This window comes from Gambusia affinis, linkage group LG04 (genome assembly GCF_019740435.1).
Source record: "Gambusia affinis linkage group LG04, SWU_Gaff_1.0, whole genome shotgun sequence".
Classification (NCBI taxonomy): domain Eukaryota; kingdom Metazoa; phylum Chordata; class Actinopteri; order Cyprinodontiformes; family Poeciliidae; genus Gambusia; species Gambusia affinis.
The window spans coordinates 24,339,805-24,363,555 of record NC_057871.1 but is presented as its reverse complement, the minus strand read 5'-3'; the positions used below and the strand labels follow the sequence as shown (position 1 = coordinate 24,363,555).

General features: G+C 38.0%; 1 protein-coding gene across 5 annotated transcripts in view; it reads left to right on the top strand.

Moving 5' to 3' along the window:
• The window catches only part of LOC122829795 (zeta-sarcoglycan), a 319,206-nt gene that overhangs the window by 227,536 nt on the left and 67,919 nt on the right, over positions 1-23,751 (top strand). For all 5 annotated transcript variants that reach the window (XM_044114642.1, XM_044114645.1, XM_044114644.1 and 2 more), the window contains one exon: positions 17,879-17,966. In XM_044114642.1, coding sequence (XP_043970577.1) covers positions 17,879-17,966 — 88 coding nt within the window. The remainder of the gene's footprint in view (positions 1-17,878; positions 17,967-23,751) is intronic.

Below are 23,751 nucleotides of genomic sequence, written 5' to 3'. Positions count from 1 at the left end.
GAGTGTTGCCTTTATTCTTGGATGCATGTTTGAGAAATCCTTTAATCTCCCGTGGCAACCATTTAGCTGTGAAAAACGCCTGAGTGGACCCAGCCCTGCCTTCGAGTCTCAGCTCCTCCTCGGATTCTGCGACTCTCTGTCTCAGCTCCTTCAGACTAGCCTTCAGTAATTAGCAAACACCTGGAGGAACTGCACATCTGCTGAGCTCATCATATGAGGTACTTCTCAGTGAAACACTGGTGAAAATGTTGTTAGAGTTCATACAGGAGCGATGCTGCAATAACTTCCTAAAGGCGGGGTTTCAGAAAGTGGGAGTTATTAAAGACATAGGCCCAATTTCAAGGTGTAAAATTTCTACGTCAAATTCCTTTTATGGTCTTTTTATAACTACTGAAGTTAACATAGTTTCTTGAGTATACTATAAATTGGAATTATGTGCCTCGAAAACACATTTAAAACACCCATACCCCTTTTCAGAGCAGCTGAAATATTATTTTATTTTACTTCATTTTTTAAAGAAAAAATATACTTGTAAGTTTTTATACATGGGTTTTTATTCTGTTCTTTTGCCATCTGATCTATTGCAATAAGATGTTAAAATATATTAGCATTATTTTTCACTTATTTCCATATTTGCCACCATATTTCTAAATTCTTGTGTGTCCACGGGGGGAGTGTCTGGTTTCCACACATGCACCAGATGGGGCCACGACCCACATAAAAATAGTCTCCATTAACATTTAACAGCATTTTTTAGAATGTCAGGAGACTCAAAGTCACTTTGGCCCTTCAAAGGAGACAACAGAGGAAACGAATAGGAATATTAATCCCTTGTTCTCAAAGATTATGTCCGGCTGCTGTCTCATAGGTCACATCATGTAAAAGTCACAACAAATCCGCTCATCACAAAACTTGACTGGGGGAAAAGGCCAACTAATGCCACATCATGTCAAGTCGAAGATTTTTTTTTATAAGACTGTCATTACAAGGGATATCGCTTGACCCAAACTCCAACACAATACTCTTCCTGCCTCTAAATTAGACCAGACTGTGGCTCCACTTCCTGAGAGTTTCAGCCATCAGACAAACTGGGAAAAGCACAGCTTCAGCTAGAACTGCTTTTTATTAGCCTCCATTGTATGAAAACGGATGTGTTATGAAAATACTGATGCTTTAGTACTTTGAAAGAGACAAAGAATTGGGGAAAAATTAGACAGCTACAAAAAAACTGTAACGTAACTTGCTTTGTAACCATACTTTCTTACACTTATGATAAAAATCTTATGATCAGGAGACATACAAGTATTTAGATTTTCTTGGCTTGGTTGTTAGGTAAAAAATTGAGACAACAATTTAGATGTTTTTGAAACAAGTTGTTTTGCAAACACCTGCAGAACATTTACCTATTCCCAACTTATTTGCTCTTGGACTGTTTCTAGAAGTAGAAAACACCCAAATTGAAGGACAGAAACACGTCGTTTTCCTTCCATCGTTTGCCTGTGGCTCTGCAAATGCTTTCTGCACTTAGGTTCTTTAACCTCAGACATGACGAGAGACTCCACCGTGGTCTGGGGAGCCTTCTCCCAGTGTGCAACAATGTGAACATGTATGAGACAACTTATCCACTGTTGTCTACGTGCAGATGACCCAGACTTTCAACAAGACAATACTGCAGTTCTCCAGGCTCGTAAATAATGAAGTGAAGAATTGACCGAAGGAATCTCCCCTCCATTATTTCACAGTTTAGTTCTAAAGCAGTTACGATTTAATGTGGATAATAGTAAAAAGGTCAACATTAACCAACAGAGGAGACAAACTACTAGTAGTAAATAGTCAGACTAATGCTCTACAAAAATATGAAGTGAAACGTTTGCATTAAAATTCATTTTAGGATAGAATAAGTGTATAGACAATTACCCACCCCTACTTACAGTCTGAATTACTTCTTTCTATTTTACTGACGTAGCTAATTTACAGTAGACAGGAGCACATCGTCACGTTGCTGGGACAGCTGGAGTCAAACTCACAAATTTCCAGTCGGAAGACAACCACGCTCAATCGCTCCAGAGCTGATGAAATTTATTAGGATTTTTAAAGACTTTTCTCCTCCACCCCACCCTACAAATGCCCACGGGGATATCCAGGGATATATGCTGGCTTTAATAAACTAATTTTTGAGGAGGAACACCTGCTCTCTTCCTTCGCCATAACTACTTCTGGCTCGAGGCTGCTCCTCCACCTCCATAAATGCTGCACTACCGGCATAAAAAGATAGTTGTAACCATTGAGTGCAAGGCCATCAGCTGTCTGCCAGCACTCTGTTTAACTTCTGATTTAGTGGACACACAGTGAGGGCCACCCATAGCTGGCAGACTTATTCTAAACTATTTTAGAGGGATTTTCTATTGGTACAAAACCCGAGTTCTTAGACTTAAAAAGTTAGCTCTCTATTGCACTGTAATTCTCTCATCCCTCTGAGAAACTTTAAAACCCTTATGCATAATCTGTCCCCTGAAGCCCACGCAAAACAAGCGCTTATAAGGACGTCTATATTTCAAGCTCATTACCCCTGCAGTCATGGATTCTGCGTGGTAATTGGCATGCTGGACAGATGAGCTGATAGTTTTGTACAGACAAATTTATTTTCTGGCCTACAGCAAATTTTTTGGCGATACCATCAGTGGAGAAATGAGGGCAAATATTACGTAAATGGACAATCAGGACGGTGATGTTTCACATTGCAGTCATATTTCTGTATTTTCTGAAAGCTTTCATTGCGTTTGCTCGGTGTAATCACCTTGTCAGGCAAAGTTTAATTTAGCGTGAGAATAAGACATGTTAACCACACATAGCATGAGTCACAGCATTTTGACAGTTGAGTAGAGACAAGTTAATATGCCCTGATGAAAACTGGCAGTAGTATCCACTCAGACTGTCTACTTACAGTTTCTATTAATAGGTACTGGGGCTGGAGGTGCTTTACTTATGACTATGCATCTACTTAGACAAGATATGCAGCAAACAATTTAAGACTTCATCTGGTTTTTAAAAGTAAAATTGTTGCTGGTAATGTTGGTAGTTGTTTTATATTGTGCTTTTTTTTTATCTTCAAAATGTTTTTATGATCGTAAGCATTAATATGTCAACTCGGTGACCAATTATGTGAACTAGTGAAATCACTTCTGAATGCTGAATGTTTTAAGTGGCTCCAATGGCAGTCTGTTACGGCCCCTGGACCCCTAGACCTTGGGGGCGTAACACAGTCTGTTCTACTCTTGGATTATTTTAGCTAACAATTGCTTGACCACTTGTGGGCAGTCATGGACTGATTTTAAAGCATTGAAGTCTCTGCCCAAAATGGTCAAACGTGTGTTTAAGTATAAGGATCTAAGTATGTGCTGGGAGGAGTAATTTACTCTATGCTAGTGACGCTACCCTACTTATAGTTTACTGCCATTTTTTTTAAATATAAAAATAATAAATAAATAAAATAAATCAAATTTACGCAAGTATTCACAAGTGATTTCTTGGTTTTTCTATTTTTAATAAATTTGCTAAACAGTCAGAAAATTTTCCCACATTCTCATAATGGGCAAATTTTGTATAGAATTATGAGGAAAAAGTGATTAATTTAATGCCATTTGGAGTGAGGCGGTAACATAAAATAAGAAAGAAAAAAAAAAAGCTGAATACTTGCCAGATGCGCCGTTCATATCCACCATATAAATTGTAAATGAACCAAACTTATGTAGCGCTACACCAGAGCCACATCTTGGACTTCAGGTTAAGTGCCTTGCCCAGGAGCACATCGACATGCGACAGGACGAAGCTGAAATCAGACCAACAACCTTCTGATCACTAGACGACTACTCTACACGCACGTCTCAAATATGAGATTTATTAAATATGTACTTAATAAATGTGACAGACACACAGAAGGCACTAAATTTCTTCATGTTGATGTGCAAGCGACACACTTTAAGACACACCGACAAGCTGAGAAACAGTTTGAACACATTGATAGATTTAACAAATCACTCGACGGCCATTGTTTGCTCATTCTTAAAGTACAGAGAACATTTACATACTAAAGTTCACATCAAACCTGTTCTGATATTTTACCGTTCACAGGTTGTTACCCGGGAAACGTCACAATCCAGCCTGTGAAATTAATTAAAGGTGGACATTTGAATTAATTAACTGGACAGCAGAGTGGCCTTATACTGATCCGGCCTTATGACGTTAAGAATTCCCTCACACTTCCACATCCACGTCCTCATGAACTCTGGGGGGATACATACTTACACCAACGAGACGCACACACAGATTAGACTTAATTACCAATGTGCAGATCATTGGGACAATGTGGATCAAGCTTAATTACATATTTCACAGCTCCAACGGGTGCATTACGTGTGCGAGTGTATGTGCAAATGGTGGGAACAACTTAGCGGAAATGCTGGCTCAGCTGGAATGACGTGGCGTCTTTATTCTTGCTTTTTATAATGAAACTGATTAATTCCCCACAGGAGACGTCAACAAAATGAATGGGGGTTAGACAGCATGCCTGAGAAATGTTGGGCAAAATAGTTTTTGGCCTTAATTTGAGCTTCGTTCTGATTCTGGCATTTATACGCAAACCTACTTTTGTTATTGTCTTGCAGGAGGCGTCTTCTATAATATGCAAAACTCTATTTTTCAAACGTACAAAATAAGGCACCGAGAACAGTTTATGTTTAACACAAATTGCTTGACTTATAAAAACTCTACAACTCTTATTTTTGTCAATATCCATGCATCATAAAATTGATGAACAAGTTTCTACTTCTTCCTATATGTGCCTCAAAATGAGCTAACAAAAGTTCTTAAGGGATGGGGAAAGAATTTGAGACGGTTTGGTTATCTTGAACATCAGAATTCAAGAGGTTCAAGCCCCCAAATAAATCAAGTTCTCACAGTGTGACACAGGCCAAAAAATTTGACATCTCTGATCGGTCTGGGAATAATAAAAAGGGTGGAAGTCTCATCACTCTGACTCTCTAGGAGTACTACGCAAGCATATATATATATATATATATATATATATATATATATATATATATATGTGTGTGTGTGTGTGGGCTTGTTTTTGATGCAGTATAAGGACCACCTAACAGGGACCACCCCATGAGATGAAGAAGTGCTGTTTTTGGGTTAGGTTTAGGACGAACGTATGAGTTGAGTTTAGGTTTGGGTTAAGCTGTAGAACTTAATAAAAAAACAAAAGGAAATGAATGCAAAGTCCCTGTGAAGATAGAAACACAGAAAAATAACCAACCATCTATTGGAATAAGACACCATTTAGCTAATTAAGGAGAAAAAATATTTTTAGCCTCTCGATGGGTAATTGGAGACATTAGGAAACCCTGCAAATGTGTGAAAGCTGAGAATTAGGTTTACTTTGTCTGCCTTCATCAATTGTCAGAAAGAGTTGTTCTTTTGCAAAAACATCACAACTGTGATTGACGACTACCGAATATACACTTTTTCACCGAAATTGGCCGATTATGATCGGTGCCCAGTCGATCGGCACACCTCTAGTATTGAAACATTCAGGTGGAAATAATTTAACTCCTTTGCCTAATTCCCCTGTGACCAGTTCAATATCAAATTTCTACATTTATAAGGACTATTTTTGACATGTCTGTGTTGTTATGATTAATATGAAACCTCAAACATTCTATAAAATCTTGAGGCAAAAGGGAAAACTATATATATAAAAAAAACCTAGCTACAAAGCTCCCTTTATGCAATTGAAGCCTGTACAGTGGAGACAGGGTCTGAAACGCATTGATATACCACTCCTTTATAGTTAGAAGATAGAAGAAAAGGCTTAACATCCCTAGACAATAGCAGAATACGCACACAGAGACGCAAAAATACATTATGGCAAAAGAAGTTCAGAGTGAACATGATCCATACTTATATACTCATAATCACTAATGTGCTATATTCTTTAAAGAGCTACTTTCACCTGCTTAGTTTATTTGCCCTGTGTTACACTGTAAATGTCCTTGCTCAGATCTTGCAGATGTAGAACAGAGTGTAAATGTTTGAAACAAGTAATAGAGCAGAGGAAAGTCAGATTGAGAACCAACCATTGGATGAAGATCAAAGCAAGATACAGCAAATGTGTAAATAAGCATGGACTTGTCAGTGGGCTGTTTTTTTTGTTTTTTTTTCTCTTTTCTTTTAAAGGACACTTAAAATAGAGATCAAGGAACAGCAAGGCTGGAAAAAAGTCTGCAGAAAGATGAAAGGAATGTGACTTTGTACTTTATATTCAGGGAATGCATTAATCCTGCACAGACCCGTCTTTCTGAACTATCTTCATTGCATCTGTGGACAATGTTCTCTCAAAGAACATTTCTAACTCAGCTGGGGGAAGTTTAAACTTTAGGAATCTTTAAATAGTTTTCTGTTTGTCCTTTCTCCGCTTTAATCTTTCATCTTTTTTGCAGCCTTTTATCCTCGTGCCATCATCGCAAAGTGATTCCATTCATCTCTTTGCTCAACAACTCACCCTGATTTATTAGTTGTTTTACTGTTCCTTCACTTTTAGCATTTTTCCCCTGCTGTGTCTTTGGGAGTGTCATATCTTGGATGAAGTCTAATGCAGATAAATGACTTCTAAGAACAACCGTAGGAGTTTGGATAAGTTTGACTTTTTTTTTTTTTCTTATTTTTACATCAAAATTCTCGGTTCACCAAATCGCATGTAACCATTTCACTGGTGCAGTAGCTGCCATTTTGGCTCATTTCACAATGAAATCCAAACAAGTGCGAGCCATGTGTTCTTTTTTGCATGTTAATTTTCCTTTTTTTTAAATAGACCACAGCATTCACAGTAAATACAAAATAAATGTATTATTAACCAAAATTTTGAAAACGGATTAAACTGAAAATTGTCAAAATATTCAGTGACACACCTTCGTCCCAACACAATATGAGATGGCAATGATTTAAGACGTACTATCAGGCCAAATCCAAAGGAGCTTCTCAACTGAAGTCTTAAAAATATAGCTTTAATATTGAACTTTGTGAAAAGCAGAAATTCTAATCTGTGAGATTCCCGTGGGGCCAGATTTACCGCTGCTCTAAGATCCAAGTTGGATTGCCACGGCAGCTCAGAGACTCATTTCTTTACCTGCTCAATGTGATTTAGGAGTTCTGGTTGGGAGGCAGGAGCCTGCCTCGATGTTTACATATGAGCTCTTTCCAAGAAAAGTCGCTAGTCCGTCACAGCGGTGACACTGAGACGTACAAGTCAGATAACAATACAATACACACAACCAGAGTCACTGTCACTTTTTGCTGTCTTCCCATGTAAGCGTCCATGTTGAATACCTACTTGGGGATCAACATGAGGAAATAAAAGGGGTTTTGTGGAACATCATTTGCTGTCATGTCTGAAGTGCGTGTGTCCCTTGTATAATACTGTGTGCATTGCAATCAAGCGTGTGGAATTCAAAGCACTCTGCAGTATCGACTGAGTACGCTACGCATGTTGGGAGGTCACCCTCTCCTTTTTTTTATGTATTTAAGGATCAACTAAAAATCTTCTCGACCTGTTTATACTGCAAGGTCAAATCTGGAGTCAGGAAATTCCAGAGGGTTGTTAAGCTGTTTTCTATGCCTTTGGAAATGAAGGGCAGAGACGCTGTAGTGTTACAAGAGAACTTTACGCTACGGCTGATTAAAATTCTGCATATTTTTATGTTACATTTATATAGTTCTACATTAACTATCTGAAAAATCAGAAGTGGAAGTGATGAATATAGGCTCACCTGCAGACCACATTCTTGGTGTTGCTTCCCTTGTAAGATATACATACAGGTGTTTTTTTTGTTGTTTTTTTTTCTCCGAAGAGTTTTTGCGGCGCTAGTGGCTTGTATTTTTGAAACAGTAAGCAGACAGGAAGGAGGGCGAGGAGAGGGGAAAGACATGCGGCAAACGTCGTCAGGACCGGGAGTCGAACCCGCGACGAGAACTAAGGCCTCCAAACGTGGGGCGCGCTAACCCCCTGCGCCACCACAGCACGCCCCATACATATAGTTTTTGTAAGGTCACTACATATTTCAGTTTTCCCCCCTGAAATTATGATCATGGTTTGCGGCTCTAGAAAGCATCTGAAATTAGTCCCTGCGAAAATCCTGCCAAAGTAACTTACTTACCAAAATAGATTAGATTAAACTTTATTGTCCCCAAGGAACGGTTTGCATTTCAGACTGCAAGAATTATTGCGGATTAACCTATTTAAAAATCCACAGTAGTTGTAGTACAACACAACATCCATTTAACACAAGGTCCAATCATATGTTACCACAGTTTGCCTGGGCTCTTCTCAACTTATTAATGAACATTTTGACTGTTTTGTGTTACATTTAATTACCCTGTTTCCATGAGCATAAGGCAGCTACATGTAACAGTGATGAAGAGAGTGATTTGGGTCAGCAAGGATAGCATTTACCTTCTTTGTGACTCTGGTTGCGTAGATCTGGGTGAGCTCTACCAGGCTTATCCCCATCATTAGTAAGATTGACTTGTTCTTTTCTTTGCTGTATTTTTATTAAACTGTGCCGATGTTCAATTTGTCGAGCCTAGTCTTATCTTACTCTGTAATAGGTTACAGACTCTGTTTCTTTGCTCATTGTCGTGTAAATCACAGAAGTTACCAGCTTTGTTATTTTCTGTTTGACTCTTTTTTTATTATTATTATTTATTCTTGTTTTTAGGCTTTTGTTTGAAACCACTCTCATCACCTTGACATTAAATACTGTATTTCTTTCTTCTCTCATAGCTGTTGTCTAACTTTTTACAAAACCATTTTCCACGAATGGATCATTTTTTTATCTTTATCTACCAAAACTTTATACCAATTCCCTCTTGTTTCATTCACTCTTAGCCATTATCTTTGAGAGCAAGTCTCGCGTGTCATTTTACGCTACGTTTTGCTAGCAGAAGAATCCACCACATACCTCTCATGCCCTGGCCATGTGAATCACTCTCGGTAATTACAATGGCAGTTACTCAACTGGGGATTTCATTACATGGTTAAACATTCAAGAAAGGACCCAAAATAGGGAAATCCCTGTCACGGTAATGAGACACTAACAACCCAAAAAGATATGCAGAGCTGCCAGAAAATGACACAAAGAGGCCTGGAGGAGCTTTGATTAAGGCCTCTGTTCGGGTATCGCATTCAGACGCTAAAGTTGCCCCGCTGCTGCAGATTAGGCTAAAAGAAATAAAAATGTTGTAATTCCTCAATTATGCTTGTTTAATCGTACATAAAATGTAATTAAAACGTCTAGATCAAACTAGATTAGTCATGTTGCCAATGGTGGTCCTTACATGAACAGCACTGAGTAAAAAAAAAATACAAAAAAACATACAGTTCCCCCGAAAAAATATAAACATTGGCAGATTTAAGTTTACAGTATGTGAAGGGAGCTTGATATGAGGGTAATGAGGCCTTCCTACCTCAAACATTTAGATCTTATCACCACAGACATAGTAATAAACTCTACCATAAAGGCCATTTTTACTGGGAGCACAGATCTTAGTTAACTCTCTCCTTTCCGGGCTCATCAGCTCAGGTAGCTCAGGGTTTGTTTTGGGATATTTGCTGCTGTCATGCGCTTTCATTTTTCAGATGCCGGACTAACTCAGTGCTTCTCAGTTCTGGTCCTCGGGGACCACTGCCCTGTTTGTGTTATGCCTTTCCCTTCTGTGTCACACACCTGACTTGAAGTGGGTGATTGACAGGCGTCTGCAGAACTTGATGGCATGCAGAGGAGGTCATGCGGTCCTTTGAATCAGGTGTCCTGGAAAACAATGCATCTAAAATATGCAGGGTGTATTTTAATATGCACTAACCTGTCTCCCATGAAATGCTTAAAGTTTTGTATATTGTTTTATAACCTAACCCCACTGTGATTTCTTTTCCACTAGATAAATAAGTGGGGAAAACTGGATAAATAAGAGAAGATTTAAAAACTTTGAAACATATTGAGTCTTTCTAAATATTCATTGTCTCTGTTACTTAAAAACAATATGTAACATAATATTTCCCTTGGGTCAAAACTGCTGGTAAATGAACAATCTAATGCCTTAAAGCTGCAGTAGGTAAGTTTTTATTTTATTTTTTACATATTTGTTAAAAGTGTCTCCATGTTGTGACGGTATGGTATGAGACAGACGATGTGAGAAAAGACTGAGCTCCTCCACTTTCTCCCTAAGCCACTATTGCTGTCTAAAAAAAAAAAAAACACAGCTGGGAGGAGGGTCTTAGCGCCGTCAATCATCCTTGTGTGCATGCTGGTAAATGTGCTAAGGGTGCAGAAACAACCTACCATTAGATTGTGATTGGTCATGCTTCCTAGCCTGAGGATTCAGGCCTCTGTTGTGATGAACCAGCTTTGGCATAGCAGAGCGCAAGCGGGAGGAAGTTAGCAACGCATACACGAGGTTGATCGACAGCGCTAGGACCCTTCCCCTGGCTCTGATTGGTTGTTTCTAACAAAAGGGGGTAACATAGGGCAAAGGCAGATGAGGTCTGTTTTTCACATATTAGCTTCCATATTATTCTGTCAAGGCATAATGAACAACAAATATAGGGATGTATAGTGATGGCATGGATAAGGTGTGTTCAAGTACACTAATATGCATGATTATTATTCTTATTTATTATTTATCTTCCCTTTGAATGATTGACAGTTAAGTGCTTACATTTTAGTTAACATTAGAAAATACACTGATTGATTAAAGGCACTAAGATAAATCCAGAATTAAACAGAAAAATAACCATTGAAAGCCCTTTAGGAAAACTTTTTTTTTCTTTCAAATTACAATTTAAAATTAACTGGGGATAAAGCAAACTTCTTACATCAAGATATTAAATACACAAATAAATAAATAAATGACTAGGCAACTTGCTGACCACAAGATTAAAAAATCGCCTGCCTGACGCATCGTTCATTATAATAACAAAACTGAAATGTGGAGGGCCATGGTGGCAGCTTTCTTACATATATTTCTTCTTGTGTGTCTTTCTGCAAAACAAATCTTTGGCCTCGCCTCCATTTTTCTCATTCCATCAGTTTTCTTTTTTCCCTCCTGAAGATTTATCCCCCCACAGCTGTGGAGATGGGAGGCCCCTGTTTACCTCCACTACCCGCGTCCACCTCGACTCCGAGTCTCTACCAAGTGCTTTTTATTTCTGTGCAATGGCCATTCATTTCCCCAGTGAAATGGAACATTTTATTTGTACTTGATTTGTTTATTAGTTTTAAAAGCATAACTTTTGCCCCCATCCCGTCTCTTGCTGTGTATTTCTGATGTAGCGTTTTGCTTATTCTCACATCGTGCTTGAGCTCAACAAAGTTCTTCTTCTGGACTGTTGAAAAATATCAGAATATTTCACAGAAATATTTGTGTTTTTTTTTTTTTTTTTTGTTTTTTTTTTTGTTGAAGCAAGATTCTAAAAGCACAACTCCAGACTGCCAATAATAATTTGAAGAAACAATGGAGCTTAAGACTTGCCTCAAGAAATATTTCTGAGCCCAGCTATTTGATTAAAATCTATAAATATAGAATGTATCAACTATAATGGAAATTTCTCTTATTTTACTGTTAAAGGATATTATTGTATTATTGGAATTAACATATTCACTTTTATGTATGAAATTACATGTTACAAATCCTTTCCAAAAATGTAAATATCTGCAAGCCAACAAATCCAAAGAGGGTTTTTTTTTTATTTTCTCATTTTTTTCTGACAATGGCATTGAAAATTTTAGCAAATGAGAACACAAGTCATGTTCCTTCCCAAGTTGTTGTTTTTTGTGTATTCATTGTGCATTTATTGCACACAATTACATCACACAAAACTTCCCGAACTCCTGTCCTGGCTGTCACCTTTAGATTTTAACGCCATCAGTCAATCTCAAAATTGTTTACAACAAAAAAAAAATTATAAAGCACGCTAATGTCTTGTTAAATCGATGATCAAGGCTCCGACTGCACATTAAGACGCTTAAACATATTAAATCCAACTACCCAGAGACGGCACTCCTGGGCATGGCGGTTTATTTTCTGTTGTTATATGGCTGTAGGGACCGAAAACAACAAATTAGCCCCATACACTAACAAACACATCACTTATTTAACAGTCCTTGCTAATTAGCTGAATTAAAGTGGAAAGTGGAATAAAGGAGCCCCTGAGGTACTTCATCACACACTGTTTGATTGGTATTCTGTTCGAACTTGCACAGTAGTTGACAGGACCAATAAACTGAGACAACTCCCCCCGTCTTTTTCAACTCCTTCACTCAATGAATCATTCATTTCTCATCTGTTTGACCTAATTTAAGGTAAATAAAGAAATAAACACGTTCAGATGTGCACATAGGTATTTACTGCTCACCTGTTTGTAAATCTAGATTTCATTTTATTTTAAAACATTTCTTCTTATGCTCGTCCTACATTTAAATGTTGACTAAATTAAACTTTAGGCTTTTAAAAAAATAGCAAATCATAACATCATATTAATTAGGGCCGGCTAAAGGTAAGATCCTTTTATTTATATAGCACATTTGCAATTCAAAGTGCATTACATGAGTTGGAGGAAATATAAAATAATAAAAAATGCTAATTAAGAGAAAAATAAAAATGTAAGGAGCTTGCTGAAGGGGTAAAAGTATAAAACATATCTATCGGTTCCCCATGTTTAGGAAGAATAAGAATTTATTAACTAGTTGGGTGTTTTTCTGGGTTCTTGATTTGATAAAACTAGATGTTTCTCCATGTTTGGTAAGATTAGTGAGGCATAAAACTAAAAGTTGGTCCATAAAAATAGATGGTAAAGAACATAAATTCAATTAAAGTGACAGATAAAAGTGATCGAACGCTCTTGCTCTAGCGAAAAAAAACAAACAAACGAAAAAAAAAAAACACTTGGAAACAGAAAATACTGACATTACATGTGAGCGTCAAGTCTAGACAAAGAAAAAAATAAAACCTGTTGGCGTGGCGGGCGTCACTTAATGGCACACGCACGAAAAGGCAGAGCAGAGGTCAGTTTTTAGGGCCCATCTGCACGTCTGTCTGAAGGCTCTGATGACGAGCCATCAGTCCAGCTCATTATTACCTGACTAATTACAGCAACTACCTCAGGCTGGCAGCCCTGTGCCTGTATTCATAATCAAAGTGAAATTAAACTATTAACTGAATTAATGGTGCACTGGTGCATGTTGTGCCTGCATACAAGAGACGGCATGATGTGTGTGTGTTTGGGTGTGTGTGTGTGTGTGTGGCCTTGTATCTGCTACAGTGTGAGGGCCATTTTCGTAACACACGCTACATAGTGGGGACCGACTGCTCCTTATGGGGCTCATAAGAGGAAGTGCTGCTTTTGGGGTTATGGGTTAAGCTTAGGTTTTGAATTGTGTTTAGGTTAAAGCTTTAGAAATTAATGAAAGTCTACGTAAATTCCTTGTGACAATAGAAAGACGCACGATGAATAGTTTGCTTTTTTTGTTCTTTTATTAGTTCACAGTACAGACCAAAAGTTTGGACACAACTGTGTGTCCAAACTTTTGGTCTGTACTGTGTATTGAATCAAAATAGTTTATTTATGGATAGAAATAGAAAATTAAACCAATAGCAACAATTGCGTTTGGAGTATACTTATGGAATTTGCAGAATGTTTACATTTCTATCATTGTATAATTGTGCAACAAAAAAATGAGGCAAAACCTCTAATGCAGACAGTTGCAATGGTACAATAGTTACTATCCAATGTAAGGCACAGATGTGCAACAGTACTTTAATAATTCTGTCTCTCAAAACAATTTTACAATAATTTCCAATCAAGATATCCTAATCAGATCCTGTTTCCCACGGTTGAAACATTGTGCTGAAATGAATAAATTAGTAACGGTCGCTACTTCATAACAGCTGCCCACGAATATAATATTAAAGGATTTGTTGAACATTGAATAACTTAAAATGAATTGGGTTTTTGACAAACTTAAGCCACATCAAGCTACATCGATTTCCGTTGGATTGTCTTCGGACCCCAACAGATGGTCCGTTTACACAACACTTTAAACCGGTCCGTTCAGATGAGATTCCTGTGATGGCGATCGCTCTCGAGCCACCGCGGTGCAGCCAGTGTCTTTCAGCCAGTTTACAAGAAATTGTTCTGAATTTCACCCTTGTTAATTCCGTCTTGATGTCATTTCTCACAAACGTCCTTTTACTGCGGCTGAATTCCCAGCGCGGCTGCTGTCACTCACATGCTTTAATGATTTTACCAGAAGGCACAAGGGAAGTTTTGACTGAAAAGTGGTCCACGTGGAACACTTTATGCACATTAATTACACACGGACTGATGTCCTCAAGCCTTTATCTCTGACAACATGATGGAAATTTAGCTTACAGCTAATGGTGAAAAAAAAAAAAGATTACATCTACATGGAGACTTTATTAAAGTATGTTGGATATCGACTTACAGATTATTTTCAAAAGATGCTTTTAATCTGACAAACAGGCCTCATTGGAAAGCATATTCTAACTGTATGCTTAATAGCCACCGTCACTTTTGAAGCTCTATAAGTTTGGCTTTCCTGTTTAATTAAACCATAATTGTTTCAGCACATCAGCCAATAAAATCTTCAGTTTTGTAAATCAAAGGCTTCAGGCTTTATTTTGGCTACTTTCCTGTACAAGGGAAAATGAGAGAGGCAGATTGCATGAGGCTCTTACTTCAGTTCTTTTGTCTTATGTATTTTCAACCCAGTCACAACACAATTAGTATAGCAAGAAATTTATCCCACACAGGTGAATTAATCGGTCAGTGGAGCAAGTTCTTTGTCATCAACATAAAGGAATTATTCACTTAACAAGCTCTTATATCGTGCTGAAAAGTTACGTGTAAGCTGGTTTTGTTTTATTGGAGTGTTCTAAGATATTTGCACTAGAAACTAGATGAAAAACATTTACAATTTTGTGTTTTTGCAGTGTAAAACATGTATACAGTTTTATCATCTAATGAAAATGATTTGTATTTGGTAGATTTTTTTTTTTTTCATCTCCTACAAACTGTACAATCTACAGTACGTAACTGCTTTACTTGGCAACTCCAACCCATATCCTAGTTATTACTCAATAAAGTATGATTTGCCATCCACATGTTACACGTTTGACACATGTCAAATGTGTTGTGGACACTTTTGATCAGATGTGGTCCAATGTGTCCAATGTTGTGCTGGACAAGCGATTGGGTTCAGGTCTGTTCGTGCACACAGACCATTGAGCAGGAATCGAGCTGTTATCCTTTCCATTGTGGCGTTAATTTTAACAATCTGGAAAGACAACGCAGCACTACTGGAAACATGCGGTTTAAAAAAGACAATGTGGGTTTCAAACCATTGTTTCATTTTTGTCCAGCGTGTGTGTACAAACGCATGGGCAGGACTTCTTTCACGCCGTTCGATTTTTAGTGGTCGACGTTTATTTGCATTCAATACAAAATAGTTGCACATACTCACAGTTTCTCTATACATCTTGTGTTTTTGTTGTAATTATGTCTCAAACTCGTGTGTGTGCCCCCATCATTTTTGCATTTCTGACCCTTGTTGCAGAAGATCCCCCCCCACGACGCTCCAAAATAGAGTCCAGACATTTATAACAGAAAGCATAAGCAGGCTGCAAAATAATAAATATTCATCCGTAGCAAAACAGCACCACTAAGTATGAGAAAAGGGAAAGTGAAGAGGATGGAAAAGGCGAGGGAAAATAAGGATTTCTCAATTTCAACGGATCAACGAGTTTTCAAATTGAACACTCTTCTCGTTTAAAATTCAGACGGGAATCCGGCGAGATGCTAGTAGGGGGAAATCAAGAGGGAAATTGGGTCACCTGTGAGCTGCTCATTTCATGCGGTCAAAACAAATAAGTAATTTAAAAAGGGAAAATGAGGAGGGGAGAGAAGAGGACTATAATTTAAAAAATAAAGAAAATTATGTCAGACACAGTGAAACGGGAGAAGACGCAACAAACGTCTTCAAGTAGCCAGATGCACGGAGTCGGGTCAGTCAACCCGCACAACCTTTGTTCTGTAGTTCATGAAAATAAAACGGGCTCAATCAGTGTGAAGAAGAGTGGAGGTTAAAGTCTTGGCTGCAGTTATCTCATTTAGGTTTAAAGCGACTGGCTCTTTAGTTTTTTTTTTGTGGACACACTTTTTTTTTTTTTTTAAACAAGCAAACACTCCCAGATAGAATCCTGTTTTGAATAGACAATGCAGACTGGTTGCCAAGTTTGTTGGGTTTGCAGAACAGAGGGAATTAGGTGTGAACTGGGGGCAGCGGCTACAATTTCAAACGCCGTTTGTTTTGCAAAGTAATTAGATATCGACTGAATTGATTGCAGTATCCAAAGAGAAGAAGAGATGGAGGAAATGCTTAACTATTGGAGAAAGTTTGCTTCCCCGTGGCTCAAATTAATGTCAAGCCTCATCTTCAGATGGTAGCGGTAAAATGTTTTGATACAGTATATTTTAAACAAATATTCACAGAAACCTAATTTCATGTTTTTTTGCCCCCATCTAGGCAAAATATTTTGGATTTTTTTTCTGGCCTATCTTAAAAAGTTTGAGTTTTTGCATTGTTTGCTAGGGGATTTGGGTTAGAAATGGATTCATACGAAAGCCAAGGTTACAAAAAGCTTGAAAAAAAATGACTCTTTTCAACTGTCAGCCAGCAGCGGCAGTGATAGGCTTTTTAAAAAGAAATCTCAAGGTAATTTATTTTGTACACAAATAAAGACCTTACAGAACATTGAATCCTTTACCTTGGTAGAGTTCGGTCAATCGTTTGATCTTCCAATCTGCAACACAAACACGATTCAGCCTGATTCTTAATGAGGAGCCCAAACATTCTCGGTAAAGATGAACTTTATGTCAAAGTTTCTCTCTTAGAATTGGATGAAATGAAAATGTAATAATTTGATAAAGATTTTCAGGTACCACTTAGCACCATTTACCAATGATCATCAATCATTGGTAAATGATTCCACAAGTAATTTAAGGAATTACTTAAGCACCCAGTTGAAATAAAATGACACCAATCCAGATTCCCATTGAATATGTAGACATCTTATCCATATTAAATATGCAAATTTTAAATGGATTTTTTTTTACAAAGCAACAATCAAAAAGTCATTTCCTTTAAGTGATCCTCGAATCTTGCAGTTGAAGGCCACTGACCTTCAAATAAAGACGGTGACTCAAGTTTGAAACAAAATAACTTCAGACCAGAGTAAGACTTGTAAGACTTAGAACTTGACTTGGACTTCTGGTCTGAGACTTGAGTGTTTGTAATAGTTTATATCTCATGTAATGAGTTTTGAACTTGTCTACAAGTTTTAGGTTGTCCTTGTCTGACATATGAATAATGGTTAAATTACTTTCATTACGAAGTCAGAAATTTCCACTGGTCCCAGTGAAATCCATGTACCAAAGCTAGGTCAACATTCCTTAAATATGTTTAAATAAGGAGAAAATAATTATCCCTAGTACATAATCCTGTGTAATCCCCAAACTGACTCCTTGTTTACTTGCAATTACACGTTGCAATACTTACAAAATGGGATATTACTACATGTTAAACTGTGAAACATGTGCAATGAGAAGCTTTGCAGCAGCTATTTATGTGTGCCATGCAGACGTCGTGTTTCATTGTGCCTCATTAACCTTTCACCTACATTTTAATAAAATCTGTACTACCTAAAAGCATTAAATATTTAATGTTCCTCTCTCTTCTGCCCTCTATAGGACAGTCCGCTGATTCTCCAGTCAGACAGAAATGTGACGGTCAATGCTAGGAATGATCAGGGACAACTGACTGGTCAGCTCACCGTGGGTAAGACACACTTGTCACACACAGACACTCCACACGTGCTATTTTCCCTTCTAAATAAGGTTCAGCCCGCCTGTTTTTTGTTATTGTTTGTTTGTTTTTTGTTAAAACATTAAAATTTAAAGTATTCTTCTAGCTGAAACCTAAATGCTTTCGCTCCATTTTGATTACCACAGTGAAGCGATCGCTTTTCATTAGCTATCCAGCTCGCTTTTTTTTCTTTTTATAAAATCATTGTTTCGAGGCAAGCTTCACTAGTTTATGATATATCACACTTATTTTAGTGACCTTACTACATCTTCTTAATGTATCATATATTTTCACATTTGTTACCCTATGGTTATGTGAAAATGTGTATTTGTTGCTGCACATTTTTGCATCGAAAATCCAAACTTGTATTGATGTAAGTATCTTTAACTTTGGAAATGTTCCTTTTCTGCATTTTCTGAACAAAAAGAAGTAAACCCAAGTATTTTTTTTAGCTTTAAATGTGACAAGAGGGCTAATCTGAATTGTATAAAAAAAAAAAAAGAGTAAATCCTGATCAAGGACTGTTTTGCAATACGTCAGAGAACCTGTAGCACGGATTGCCATTTCTAGAAACAACACATGTATATTTAGCGCTCTTGAACACAATGTTCTCTGCTTCACTGCCCACCGAGAAATGTTTAGATTTAAGGTTCAAATGTGACTTGCTGCACATTTTCAAAACTTGACTCACTGAACACGTTGGAGAAATCCTTATAAACAAAATAATCATGTCACAAATGCCCTCGAACAAATGGTTCTTCTGTTTGTCTTTTCTTGTTTGTTTTTGCAGTAAAACATATCTTTACTCAAACCAGACTGTACCTGTTGGCCACACATAAACATAAAATCTCGCGGAAATGGATAGCTACAATAACAGTCTGACAGCCAGGTGACATGAATGGTGTTTTCTGTTTCCGGAACTGAAATTTTCATTTTGCTGTAAACATGAAACAGCCGCTCTATTACCATTGGCAGGCCAGAGGTTGCAGATATTATTTCTCTTTCCGAAGTTTTGAAATCCCTTATAGCTCACATTTCGCTGTTAAACTCACTAAAGCCTCTTCCCTCAGCAAGAAAAGTATTCCAGCTCTTATGTGCGCCTTGAGCATTATGTTCCTCCTCTGCAGACACTAGAGCCAGTCTGTTTTTCAAGTATTGGGCCTGGGAGTCGGCTGCAGTCGACCATGTTTCACTAGTTGTGGCTTATTGAGATTATTTTTTAACTTTAACAGAATAGATTTGAATTCATATTTGCAAGGAAGCAAAACTTATGCACTTGCATAACCCCACTTAAGCCTACATTTCAGTCAAAACCGTGCATGCAAGTAACTGTTTCATCAATAGCGAGCTGCAATATGCAAACACCGTCAAACCTAAGTGCTGTGGAAAATTTCAGTAACTGTCTGACTGTAGAAAATAGGACAAGATGAATCCCCTTGTGGCGTTTCATCTTTCAGGCACCAGAAATCCCCTTGGCTTCTTGATCTCATCTCGCTGCTTCCCCTCTCCCCCTGTTGCTCTTGTGCTGACTCAGCACCAGAATTAAAATTAACACAAACGCTCTGAAAGACGGGAGCAATCGCACATGTCCTCCATTCGCCATCAACGCTCTCAAAGGGAGGTTCTAAAAAATTCTCAAAGAAAGATGGTGATTCCTCCTCCCGCGGAAAACCTCACGCACTTGGAGGAGGGAGAAGTTCCACCTTATTAGCATTCATGACTTGAAACCCACCAGAGGACCAACTTTCTTTAGCTTGTACAAGAGATACAGGACCATTTCAATTAGTAGCACGGATAGATGAAATGCCCGCAAGTGCTTGCTTTTGTACATTCGCAGTGAATACCAAAGCAGAGGAGGCCCAATGTGACTGCTGCCCAATTCCCTCACCAGGCTTTTTTCTTTAAAAAAAAAGACAGAAAATGGCCAAACAGGGACATCCAGCTTACAATGTGTGAGATACAGTTTCTCTCATGGCTCAATCATATTTCATATCTAAATCATAACCTACAATCTAAGAATGCCCAGATTACAATTTTGCTCCCAAATACCAATCTGAGTCTTTTACTGCTCTTAAAGGTACAGTTTGTTACTTTTTAATTTAATAATTGTTCGTAGTTTATTTTTTGAACAGATTTTTTAAGATTTGTCCATATGTTCTGACAGCATAATCTGAAACAGAAACAACCAATCGGAGCATTGAGGATGGTCGTGGTGCTCTCAGTCATGCCTGTGTACACGTTGCTCATACCCTTCCCCTTCTTCTCTACCAGGTTAGTTTGCCACATCAAAGCCTGACATAAATGTTAAGGCTAGCTAGTAAGGCCACCGATGACAGTGGATAAATAGTGTTTTTCTGTAAAGGTAAGTTGTTTCCTTGCCATTAGCACATTGAGGAGCGCCTACACAAGCACGCTTGACAGCACTTCCTCCTGGTTCTGATTAGTGAAGGAGATAAAATAGCTTGTTTTGTTCTTTTGTTATACTGTCATGACATGGTGAGAGTTTTTCTTAATGAAAATGTCACGATTAGACAGCATGGAAGTAAGGGTGTTGTCCCGTCAGACCATCAGTTCCTGAAACCACGCAAAAAAAAAAAAAGAAAAAGAAAATTGTAATGGTGCACATGATTTCAGAGTAAAAAAACAAATTATCCCACAAGAGTGTTGAGCTAAAATAATTTTGTTCAGTCTATTGTAGTTCACCTGCTACAAAATATAAACGGAGGTTTCAAACCAGCAACCCATCAGTTACATGACAAACTCCTACCTCATGAGCCATCATCGCCCCTACTTAACTTGCATAACGTTATGCAAAATTCAAAAAAACACTGATTGCATTTTCTTCAAAGGATGAAAACTATACTACAACATTTATTGTCCAAGCCAATTTCCTCCGAAGTCCAAAATCCTTTCTGCAAAAGTTAAGCTAGATTGTCGTTATTAAATAACTAAATAACTAAATAAATTTGTGCGAAACACAAAAAGAGAGCGTGATGCAACTGATAGAGGTCAGACAAAACAACAAGCAACTTTTGGTAACCACCATGTTTACTAAGGTGGATGATGATGAAACAAACGCGGCTGTGGATATTAGACTCTCGAAAGCAAAGAGGCAAACATAAAGAGAACGCAGCAGACACTTCGCGCAGAAACCTAAAAAAAATCAACACAACCAAATAAAACCAAGAAAAACCCAAGAATGATGCATAGAAACATCCCAGTGAAAGAAAAAAAACCCCTCATAAACACACAGGGCCTTCACACCTTGAGAAAAGAAAAGAAGGCAAAAGAAATGTCTTTTTGGCCTTTTTCAAAGTGAACAACAGCCAGCATGTCAATGATGCAACAGCAGGAAACAAGAGGGTCACTGCATGATTTGAAGTGTTATTACCTGCCAAAGAGCAGAGCAGGCCCTCTGCTGCACCAAACTAACCCTTCATGTCACCTTAAGGTGTTTTTTAGACCTCTCAAAAAAAAAAAAAAAAAAAAAAAAACGAGGACAGAGGTTTGAAACGGTAGAGAAGAGAGATTCCGGAGACAATGGTGGAAACTGCACCACAAATCATGTCCCAGTTCAACTTATGCCACAGGTGGGAAGAGCAAGATTCATGTTCCAAGCACAGAAATTATTTATTTGGGGTTGATTACAGCCATTAATAAAGTAAGGGAGGGGAGAATGAGACGAGGCGAACGATGAATGAGCATCATTTTCTTTCCACATTAATCAGCAACATGCCTGTGATGTCGGGGCTCTGGGAGGCTTCAAAAGATGAAATGGTGGAAATGCTGATAAGACATGTAGTTTCTGTTATATGATCTGTATATCCACTCAAGTCTTAAGCAAGTAACTCTCACACAGCTATGGTGATATTCAAAATACTGCAGTACAGTTTAGATAGACTTATCTTATACAACAAAATTCCCTCTTGTTTCATTATTTTTAGCTATTCAGATGAAGAGCCACTTCAAATGTTCCTCTATGTAAACATTACTGCAATATATTTTTATTTAGAGTTACTCCTACATTTCCCTGCATTAATGTCAATAAAACTGTCTTTTTGTTTTAACTGTTTGCTAGTCAGTGAAAGATTTTGACATTGCAGCAACACTGTTGATCAATACAGCTCGTAGTGATTTCTGTTATTTGTCCTGATCGATGAGTGATTGGGTTTTGGTTTAATTTTGTGTTCTCTATTTCTGTTAGTTTATTATTTTATTTAGTTTATTAATTATCATTTAGACCTATCTAGCGCAGTTCATTTCTCCGTGTTCTATGATGTGGCTCAGTCATATTTTACTTCATCTCTCACTTATTCTTGGGTTTTGTGCATTTTAGTTTATTCTCTTGTTTTAGGCTCATGTCAGTTTTGTGGTTTCCTCTCATTTTGTGATTTACGCATAAAGTCTCCCTGTTCTCTCAGCTGACTAAACTCATTTGCTTCCAGTGTTGCGCTCAACTCATCCCTTAGTACTGGTATCTCATCAAGCTGAATTGAAATCCAACAAAAACACCAACAAAAACAATGAAGCAAAACTTTCATTACATGTTCTTTCAGTTTTCTAAGGACATTATTTCGGTTCTGGTTATATTATTTAAGATCCTATTTTGATACACAGTAGAAGCAGCAGAAAACTTTGAGAAGAAAAGAATACTGGATTTATCTAGTATATTTATTGTTACAAACTATGCTTAATTTTGTAAGCTTAAAATATAAACATGCACACAATTGTGCAATTTTTGCACACTCCAATCAATTAAACTGTAGTTTGTAGTTTCTCATTACTCAACAGCAACTAAGGGAAACTTACTCCACCACACATGCATAAAAGTGGTAGCAAACTTGCTCAGGGGACAACTGACGGATGATAGGCATTTCATTTTTTTAGTTCTCTGGTGCCCCAATGCTTTCTGATGCCGCCCTGGGCAACTGCCCATGTAGTATCAAAAAACGCCACTGGACACACGTTTTCAAAGCATCACATTTTGTCTGAAGATTCTCAGTTCTTCAGGTTTTCATAGTCAGGAAGGCTTAAAAAGAAGTCATTTTGTTTAAAACGCTAATTTAGAAATGTTTCTCTCCATTCATTCAGTGGAACTTGTCATCTGGACGAGGACCAGAGACGGCGGTCGATGGTTCTCGGCTAGATGAGCCGGTTGCTCATTTTGTACTTTGTCTAGAATTCATGCATGTTCATTCGTCACGCTTGTGTCGAGTCCTTAACGTGACACCAGGAGTGAGGTCAGAATAGTAGTTCCATTAATCTGCATTATGTAACATTAATTATCCCACAAGAGTGTTGAGCTAAAATAATTTTGTTCAGTCTATTGTAGTTCACCTGCTACAAAATATAAACGGAGGTTTCAAACCAGCAACCCATCAGTTACAGGAGGTCAAAATGAGCCATTAATCTGCGTTATGTAACATTAAAGTGTTAACATTTTCTGATTTTCACAACAATGAGGCTTGCTGTGGTGGCGCAGGGGGTTAGCACGGCCCACGCTTGGAGGCCTTAGTCCTCGACGCGAACGTCGCAGGTTCGACTCCCGGTCCCGACGACCCTTGCCGTCGGGACCGGATGTCTTCCGCCCTCTCCTCGCCCTCTTTCCTATCTGCCTACTGTCGCAAGAATACGAGCCACTAGCGCTGCAAAAACTCTTCAGAGAAGAAAAAAAAAGATTTTCACAACAAACACAACCACAACACCACCTCGTCATGCTTATTTGCTTGCTCATACACTGATGTTAGACAACACCCTG